Here is a 10,023-nt window from a genome sequence, read left to right as displayed (position 1 = left end):
TGCTATTTTTTCTAGGAAGAAATTAAACCCATCTGATTGACTTTATGCTACTACGTAAACATGCACATCGACTTTGATATGGTCTTAAAAAACGGTGCAATGTGAAAACCAGTCCATTATATCCAGATTACTAAACTAAATTAATTTCAAAATTTATATTAGCCATCAATTTTCCTCTAATCTCCACTTTACTTTGAAAAGTCTACTGTTCATTTCAGTTTAAATGTAATTTTCTCTCAATATATTTACATTAAAAATCATTAAATTTTAATCCTTGGTATAACTGTATTCAGTGTAACCAGTATTTGATTTCCAAAACACATCTTTGATACTAACCTTAGTTTCTGTGATTTTCTTTTGGATTGCATCCATTGTGTAGGGACCCTCCTTCCATGACTCAAGCTTGGCTCTGGCCTGTCCCAAGACCTGCTCAGCTTCTTCCTTAGCTTCCAGCCACTGGGTTGAATCCTTTAACATTTCGTTTAACTGTTGCCTCCGGTTCTGAAGGTGTTCCTGTACTTCATCCCATTGATTCTGAATTCTTTCAACTGGAATAAAAGAACAAATGAACATGTAGGAGTCAACGCCAGTCTCGAGAAGACATCTGAAATTTAACATCCAACTACCTCACATTCTGTGTTACTTATTAAAAAATTGTTCACTGCGTTACAGCTAGGATGATGGACAACTGAATTTATTACTTTTTTTTATAATGGCAAAAATGAGTTTCTGTTAAATTATCTTCCTCAAGATGAGCTAGAACATCAATAGTATATGTAAAAATTTAACTGTCTATTCTCAATCCCTAGAGCCAATTATGAACAAACTTTTAGAAAAGTACTATAGAAGAATACCCGCAAACTCCTTGTCATTTCACTACCCAACAGCCTCACTTCCAATGCCATCACTGACATTTCATTTCTTGAAGGCTTTGTGTAGCCACAAAGAGTTTGCTTTGCCAGCTAAGTAGCAGACTACATACACCAGGGAAATGATGCTTCCCTTCTTCCTGTCCCACCTTCCAGGAGCAGCCTATGAACAATGACTGACAGTGGGCCTTGGAATATGAATATTCTAGCCCTAGACGCTAGAGGAGATAACTGTGAGGCATGTGTTTTGCAAGAGTTCCAGAGTTCTTCCAGTGGGAGAAAGCTCCAGTGACCCGCAGTAACCTGACTGATAGTGCACTATCCTTTAGTGGCTGTCTTACCTCATCTGTCTCACTTCTTCACTCTTCTACTGATAGGTCCCTCAACTCCTAAATAAACCACTTGCTCTCAAAATCTTTTCTTAGGGTCTTCTTCTGGGGCAACCCAAGAGCAGACAGGCATTATGGAAACTTCTTGTAACAATATCTAAGAATTCGTGCCGATTATATTCTGTATGACAGGCTTATATCGAGGGTACTTTTTGGTATCATTGTGAGTCAAAGATGGAGATGGCCTATAGATTATGCTCTGAAATACTGCATTTTAGAACTCTAAAAATAAACATGACCACATTATTTTTTTTTTCTCTTTAAGGGCCACAACATTTTTTCTTTAAGCTGGTTTCATAAAATAGAAGTAAAGTCATATAAAACAAGTAATAAGCCACCATCTACTTTATCCTTTAAGCAAGAAACCTGACCGACATTCTAGTTCCTAAGCCTCACTGAACACCATATGTAATTGGTTACTACTTTCTCTAATATAGGATGGAACATCTTCCCTCTTTCCACATTTTGCTAGGGCAAAGCTCTATTATTTTTTGCCTACATGTCTGCAATAGGCTCTATATAGTCCTCCTGCCCTAATTCTCTGTCTTTCAATGTAATCTCCACACTTTAGACAGAATAATGACAAATATAGATTTGATCGCCCCACTCTCTCATTTAAACCCTTCAATATCTCCTCACTGTCCTCTGGAATATCTTAGTTTAATATGCAGGTTCCTCCGTGATCTGGTCTGAAAAATTTGAGAGGTTTATTTACAAAACAAACAAACAAATGAACAAACAAAAAACAAGTTACAACCTAATCAGGGTGTAGGAAAATCACCAAAGATAATATAAGAACTAGGCCTTGTAGCAGTGGAGCTGTTACTACATCTAGGCCCAAGGAATCAAGGGAGGGAGAAGTGGCCACGAGCCAAGAATCATGAGGAGGAACCACCTTGAGAAGACCAGTAACCTTTTTGTTAAGGGACACAGTCAGCCTAAGAAATTTCATAGGGTGGGAACTAGGAGAATAAATGTCTGGACCTCATTCTGTCTGTTCTCTTCAATTTCCTACTAGGGTTCCCCAGTAGCTAAACCAACTGGAAGCCAGAGGTCATGGGAGATCTATGATGACACAGATCAGCCTCCCAGAGCAGAGAGCAGGATAGAGAAGGGTAAAGACTGGCTATGGATGAACAAATAAAACATATGCAGCACAGTATTATAAAAGTGTGCTTCTTATTTCATGATGTAAGTTTCAGCTTCCTTAATTAACCCTGTTGTTGCCTCCATAAAATTATGAGAAGCTATGAGTTAAAGAAGTACTTGAGATATTTTGTAAATAAGCATTAGGACTAGATAGACAAGATTAGTGACTGTGACATGAAATCAAGAATCTGGTACCTAAAACAGGTAAAATCAAATAAGTGCACTCATTATTTTTATCGGGTTCATTTCTGTTTGGGTGTTTGCTATGTGTTAAAAACCACTCAACGTATTTTATTCCAACATCAATTACCATGTCAGTCTCTGTTTAAATGTCAAACTCTCCCTATTCTCTTTGAGCACCATTCTTTTTTGTTTGTATATTTGTTTCATTATTGTTGTTGCCCCCATTGGGCAGTATAGCACCTATTATAGTTGAGATTTATAGTTATTCGTTATTCTTCTATTTAACTTTTAGTTTACAAAATTAATAGTGTAAATGCTATTACAAAAACTTTAAAATATAAATAAAAATGTCTTTAAGTGTTCTTAAATATTTTTTCATCATCATAGAACAACATAGAACTGATATTCTTATTACAAACAATTTTTTTCAACTTTTCATAGCAGGTTACTTTATTATGCATAGTTGGCACCTTTTCCTCCTTAGCCTATTGCTATATACTATATATATTTGAAAACAGTAAAACCGACTTTCCTTAGAAAGTCTTTGATTCTAATTTGCTTTTGCCTTAACCAGCCTTAATTAGTGACATTAAACTATGGTAGCAAAATTTTTACAATGCCTAGTATTTCTTGAATAAACATGGTAAGACATTAACATTCATGCCAGTGGATATTTTGTACATCCTATAGTTCATTTCAATAGGGTAGACGTAACTCATATTTTTAAAATCACTTGATATGAGAAAGAAGTAGCTCTTCCTATTACGTGGGCAGATATTTCTTAATTGTGGAAAAAAGAGAGAACTTTCATAGACTAGACCATTATTTCAGACAAAAATACCATTTGAATCCTTGTTCAATTACAGCAATGAAAGTTTTATTCCAAAAGGATCATGTATGTGTAATGTAGCAAGATAAAATGGTTCATTGGGATGTATATCCCACTAAGAGTGTGCTTTCTCATCCTTGACCTTCAATTGTACATGATCATCAGATCATCAGATCATCAGATAATACTTAACTAAATAAATTTACAGGCTAAAGACTCACTCAACAATCCATCTGCCCCTATAAGTACTCCTACGGATCAACCCATCCATCTAGACTGCCAGTCTCCATTTTATTTACCATCTACTAGATAACAGACATTATTCTAAGCACTAGGGAAACAAAGGAGTCTAAGACCAATTCCCTGGTTTCTGATTGGTGCCTGTTAGATAAAGGTATTATTCACTATCTACACAAAGAATCCATGATGAGTAGTTCCAAGGAAAAGATGAGTTTAATCTTGGACCTACTCAGTGGGAGGTTTTGAGGATCATCTGTATAGGACTATCATTGTAGTCGGATAGACTGAAGGTACCAGGGCATAGCTGTGTATTTTAAGAGAGAGAGAAATCCAGAGTTAGAAATTAGTACAGAGTAGTAAAATATGAAGCCATCAATGTGAATGTATTCTTATTGGTATGATGTATAGATTGAATAGAACAAAGGGTTAAAGATGGAGTTCCAGAAAATACAACACGTAAGGAAAGAATACAGCAAAAGTAGCCAATAAGATGAAAGAATGGCTAGAGAGTTGGAAAGAATACTTAGAAATTGTTTATAGAAACATGGAAAAGAATTTCAAAAACACAAGAGAGGTCAACATTTTTAAATGCCATAGATGTCACAAGAGATAACAAAAATCATAATAATTAACATTTATTTGAATATCTACACTGCTTGAAGCACTCTTTTAAGCTCTTTATGTGTATTAACTCACTTAATCATCGTGATGATTGTAAGAGATGGGTATCATTGTTTATGTTGTTGTTGCTGTTCTCCTCATCTAACAGATTAAGAAATAGAGACTATGGTAAAGAATTAGCTTAAGGTCATACAGATAGTGAGTGGTAGAACCAACACTTGGACACAAGCAGTCAGACTCCCCAAAATCTGTGCCAAAAATATCCATTGGGCTTTAACCATGGAATTCCCTGAAGATCATACAGAAAGTGATTTTAGTGGAGTGGTAAAAATCTTATTGTAGGGAATCGGCAAATGAATCAGCTAACGATGGATGAGAGATGCAAGATAATTACCCCTTGTGGGCGACAATCAAAAGGTGCGTTTTCACTCTCTCCCAGACTTCACTCATCAAGATCGAATTCTCATTGCCTACAGCAATAATCTGCTCAATAATTGGCTCAATTATTGGCTTCATTCCTTTCCCTATTTCACTATCCTACTGGTACTTTCTGAGATCACCTTACAAGCAAACCACCTTCATTCAAATCATTGTTTCAAAGTCTGCTTCTGGGGGAACCTGGTCTGTATTAGAATTTTATTCATTAAAAAAAATCCTTAGTGCACAACCCAGTGCTTGGTACTTAGTATGCTTTCAATAACTATCAAATGAATTGTACATGTAGACTATTTCAATTATTCATGCTTCTTCAATATAATGATGTAAAAATGCCACTTCCAAAGTTAACCCCTGCCCAGAACCTTGGGCCTTTCTATCTCAAAAACAATAATGATCTCTTGACTGCATTTCAAGTTTACATAATTTGAACACTGGCTTAAATCTTTTACATTTCTCTTTTTATTTTCCTCTCACTCTTCATGATCTCTATTATAAGTAAACACATATTTTCTAGGCATCCTTTATTTCTAATTTAATACCTTTCCATCACTCTTTTTTTTTTTTTTGGTATAAAACATCATCAATGTCATGTCTACTAGTATTCTCATTTGATTAAAAAAATCCATAAGTTAAAAGGTATGGAGGGGGGAATCTGTGAGCTAAAGTTAATGATCTCTTTCTCTAACATTCTTAAAATAATATGTAGATCAGAGAGAATCTGTTGGTATGTCTTGCTGTTTCAGTCTGTTTTTTAAATTAAATTTTAGACTGACTAATAAAGTACATGTATATATTGGATAAGGATATTTTTATGGGGATTTTCAAATTTTGAAATATATTGAGCCCCAGAGGATTACAACAACAATAAAGTATCATATTGTTATTAACATAAGTACAATTAGATGAATACTAGAAAGGCAGCAGATGTAGCTCCCCTTGTGAAATAACCAACCATATGTGAGAAACCATTTTGCATAGCAGAAATTATGGAGAGATTATTTCCTTTATGAAAGGATTCATAATAAGATTTTTCTAAATAGTCAATTTGTCAAGTATATTTAAAGTATTATTTGATTTGTATTCCATTCCCAGGTATTGCATACTTATATTCATCAAAAGACATGTACTGAATCAGAAGATTCCCCAAATAGGAAACTACCCAAATTCCCAGCTACTGTAGAATGGAAAAACACATTGTGATATATTTATCAATAGAATACTATCCGGCAACAAGAATAAAATATCTACAACTACATGCAATAATATGTATTAATCTCATAAACATAATGTTGAGGGAAAGAAGTCAGCCCCAAACAAGGACTTATGGTTTTATTTCATTTTCGTGGTTACTTTTGTAAGACTGGTAGTCATTGAAAGAGATTTGAAGGGGATTCTGAGGTTTGGGTAATAATATTCTATTTCTTGATTTGGATGATGATTACACGGTTGTATTCAGTTTATGCAAATTTACCAAGCTAGACATTTATGATGTGTGCATTTTTCCTTCTGTATATTGTACTTCAATAAAAATTTAATAAAATATTATTTAACTTGTAAAATGTATTCTACATACAACTTTGAAAAATTCACCTATCTTAAAAGCGTTGCAACCTGTGAAATATGAATCACTTTGGCAGATACGAATGATAATAACAGATGTGTAGTTTTGCTAAGGACATGATACAATTTAGGCTTTAGATGTGCATGATAAAGAACACTTTAGAAATACTCATTGGACAGTGAACCAGATTAGGCTCACAGAAACAAATCAGCACATCGAGAGTAATGAAGCACCTACTCAGTTATTTAATAAAAGAAACAAAGCAGTGCGATCGATTGATAAAGCTGTCAAAAGAGAAGATCCTACAAAACACATACAAAAGAAAATTTTAGGAGTTATATATGTGTATATATGTATATTCTATATACATATTCTGTTTTGTCAAGAAATGAAAGTAAACATAATATTAGAAAATCATCAAAGGGAATCTGTTTTCTTGTAACTGGACCACTGTGGCAGTTGGAAATCAAATAAACATAGTAATTGTCCATAATTGGGCAGCAATTCAAACTATAGAATTTCAACACACTTACGACACTTCATCCAGGATATTATGGATAGACCAAATATATATTATGGCAATGTATTTGGTCACTACAGTCCATACTCATAGATTCACATTTATACCAGATTCATCTCACATACAAGAGTGAAATAATAATAAAATATATGCATATAAACTCAGACAATCTGTGCATGTTGGTAAGTAAAGAGCTACCCAAATATGTGCATTTCCTCTCAAAGGTCTATCACAGAGAGCTTCTCAACTGATTTGTGCAGTAAGTCGATTCTGGATAATGAGGGGAAATAAATAGCCAATGCTAAGATTCACGATGGCAGACTGGGACTCAGCATGTGTCCTGATGTACGGATCGCCAAAGGTGTCAAATTGGAAACAGCCATCACATTAAGAACTGCAATATTGCAGGGAAAGCAACAGTTCAGTTGATTGAGTACTAACCGATCTTTCACTTCAAGATTTTAAGCTAGTTATATTTGATTATCGATAAACATTCTTGACTGATATAAATTCCCACAACATCTCTCCTAGGGAAAAATGTTATTTATAAAAACAAAATGATTCCCCTTTGAAAATACATTGCTACAGAATAAAGAACAGCTCTGCTGCAATTTCTGCACTGAAGTTGCAGTCTGAGAATCAGAAGTTACTGTGACTAAGTTTTAGAAAGAAACTTTGACTAGCAGTTCGTAATGGGGTATAGCCCTAGATTTGTGAAGTAGATAATTTAATTTGCAAATGTTAATTTACCAGAATTTCAATTTCTTTAACTGAAAAACTGAAATAATGATAGTTGCATAACCAAAGAACTGTTGTGAAGATAACATTCATTAATGAATAAAAAGCATGAAGAACCACAATAAAGCAAAGTGTTATTGCCTATCTGTACAGAGAAGCTTAAACGATGAATTACAATCATTAGCAAACATTTGTGATCTGCTTGGGTGAGCATATTGTGGATCTCAATGATTCCACAAAGTACATTTGTGTACAAAGTACACAAGAGTTCCAGGGAGAGAATACAGAGCTGGAAGAGTTAAATTGCAGGCTTATCTTTTGAGGTCATACAAATGGGTGAAGAGTGGCATGTATTTAACTCTGGTCAACTGTAAGGAAAATGATCCCAATTGAAGTTAAGACAATGAGCTCTGAACTATTTGTTAGGATAGGAAAAAGATGTGAGAATCACAACAAAATATTCCCTGAGGCTAAAATAGTGAACAAAATGTTATACCTGATCAAGAAGAGAACTGAAAACAAAGAAATCACCATTGTTCTACTCTTGTACAAAGTTAGGATACAACTATACCTTGAGTAATGTAAGCATATCTCAAAGTTTGACATACAAAGACTTATAAGGATCCAAGGGAAGTAAAAATAATAATAATCAAAATGGTAGGAAATATTAAGATTTTTTCCTCTCACTTCCACAAGGCATTTAAAAATGATTCTACAGAAGACTTATCTATAGTTAAGTTCTGCAAAGAAAAGTCTCAATTTAAACACAGTAATAAGAGGAAGAAGCAAGTATACTAACCATGCAATCAAATGTAAGCTAGCGTGAATGAACATTTGCTCTGTTTAGCAATAGGTGAGGAAGAATGTGGTTGCTGTGCAAACACAAATAAAATGAGACATTTTGGACCAAAAAGATAAAAAGAGAGGAGAGTTACAGGCATATAATGAAACCCTAGCCATTATGGCTAATTTGAATATCTGCTTCTTTTCCAAATCCCCCAAAGCACGAACAGCCAAACATTTAGTTTAAATTCATGAAAGACAGTCCCAGAAAAGAATGACTATGCTGGGGGTGGGGAGATGGGGTAAAAGGGGTCAAACATGTAGTGACAGAAAGAAATCTAACTATGGGCAGTGAACATACAATGCCAAATATATATGATTTACTGTTGAATTGTACACTTGAAAATTACTGGATTTTGTTAACTAATGTTACCATGATAAAAAAAATTATAAATATTTAATAATAGTCTAATATTTAAGGTTAGTTTGAACATGGCAAAGATTAGTAATTTAATGCTATTTTTATTCAGTTTACTCTCTGTAAAATGGGGATAATAATAACAAGAAGATTAATAATCTATGAAGATTGAAGAAATTACGGACACAGGATACTGAGGAGAGTATCTGGCTGCTAGCTAGCTAGCAATTATAGGAGTAAAGATAGGCAGTCATGAATTTTTGTAACACCACTGGACTTCTCAGATCTGAGCTATAAAGCAAAGTGGAGAGGGGAGAATAGACTGGATGATCCCTGGGGTTCTTTTCAGCTTTAACAGTCTGTGAAATACATGTTCCTTGATATTCTGTCAAGGATAGAGGCTAACCTTGCAAGGTTATCGGGAAGAACTCAGTCAGTCCAGTGCCTGGATGAATAAATAGCATACCAACAGCCATGTATCACGCTCCTGGATAGACCATTGAGTTGCTTCAGTTTGGCGATCTTATATTCAGTCATGCTAAAATTCAATTAAAATAAACTCAAGCCAATCTAAAAATAAGTTCCTTTTAAAGTTATTTTTAATTGAGGTACAGTTGATATATAACATTATTTTGGTTTCAGGTGTACAATATAATGATTTGATATTTGTATAGATTATGAAACGATTACCACAATAAGTCTAGTTAATACCCAAAAGTTATTTCCCTTCTGGGGTGATAGTATTTTTCTGTATCTTGATAGAGGCATGCATCACATAGATGTATCCATTTATTAATACTCACTGAATGGTACTGAAGGGGAACAGAATATGCCACCCCAAAATATGCCATTTTGGCACATTGATTATTTTGAATTAAAGTTACTTAAGAAACAGCCAGTACATAAAGGACACTCTGACCTCCTTTGTTGCTCAAAGTCACACTCAATATGTATGGAAAGGAGTTAGAAACGATATTCAGGAAGATCTCTTAATTTCCTAATCAACAGATTTTCAAAGACCATATTACCTCTTTTAAAGTATGCTGAATATTCTAACAGAGAAAATGAGTTAGTTCTTTGAAGAAAGCTCATTCTCTTGTTTTGGTTATAAAACATAGGAAGTATGGGTTGGTCCCCATATTGAAAGATGAGTTAAGGTAAAAGGAGGACTGCATTTTTGCCACTGGTCAGAGAGTCATAGATTATGAGAAAATACCAACATTTAATCATAATGAAAGATGTAAATTATTTTATTAATTACATAAACAGGTAGGTTTTGAAATAC

The 10,023-nt window shown here is 34.2% G+C and overlaps 1 protein-coding gene across 1 annotated transcript in view; it reads right to left on the bottom strand.

Moving 5' to 3' along the window:
- The window catches only part of DMD (dystrophin), a 1,580,480-nt gene that overhangs the window by 523,135 nt on the left and 1,047,322 nt on the right, over nt 1–10,023 (bottom strand). The window contains exon 52 of the mRNA XM_006911463.3: nt 337–548. Coding sequence (XP_006911525.1) covers nt 337–548 — 212 coding nt within the window. The remainder of the gene's footprint in view (nt 1–336; nt 549–10,023) is intronic.

The sequence above is a fragment of the Pteropus alecto genome, unplaced genomic scaffold (genome assembly GCF_000325575.1).
Source record: "Pteropus alecto unplaced genomic scaffold, ASM32557v1 scaffold414, whole genome shotgun sequence".
Classification (NCBI taxonomy): Eukaryota; Metazoa; Chordata; class Mammalia; order Chiroptera; family Pteropodidae; genus Pteropus; species Pteropus alecto.
The sequence above is the reverse complement of the archived record's forward strand: the minus strand, read 5'-3'. Positions and strand labels throughout refer to the sequence as shown.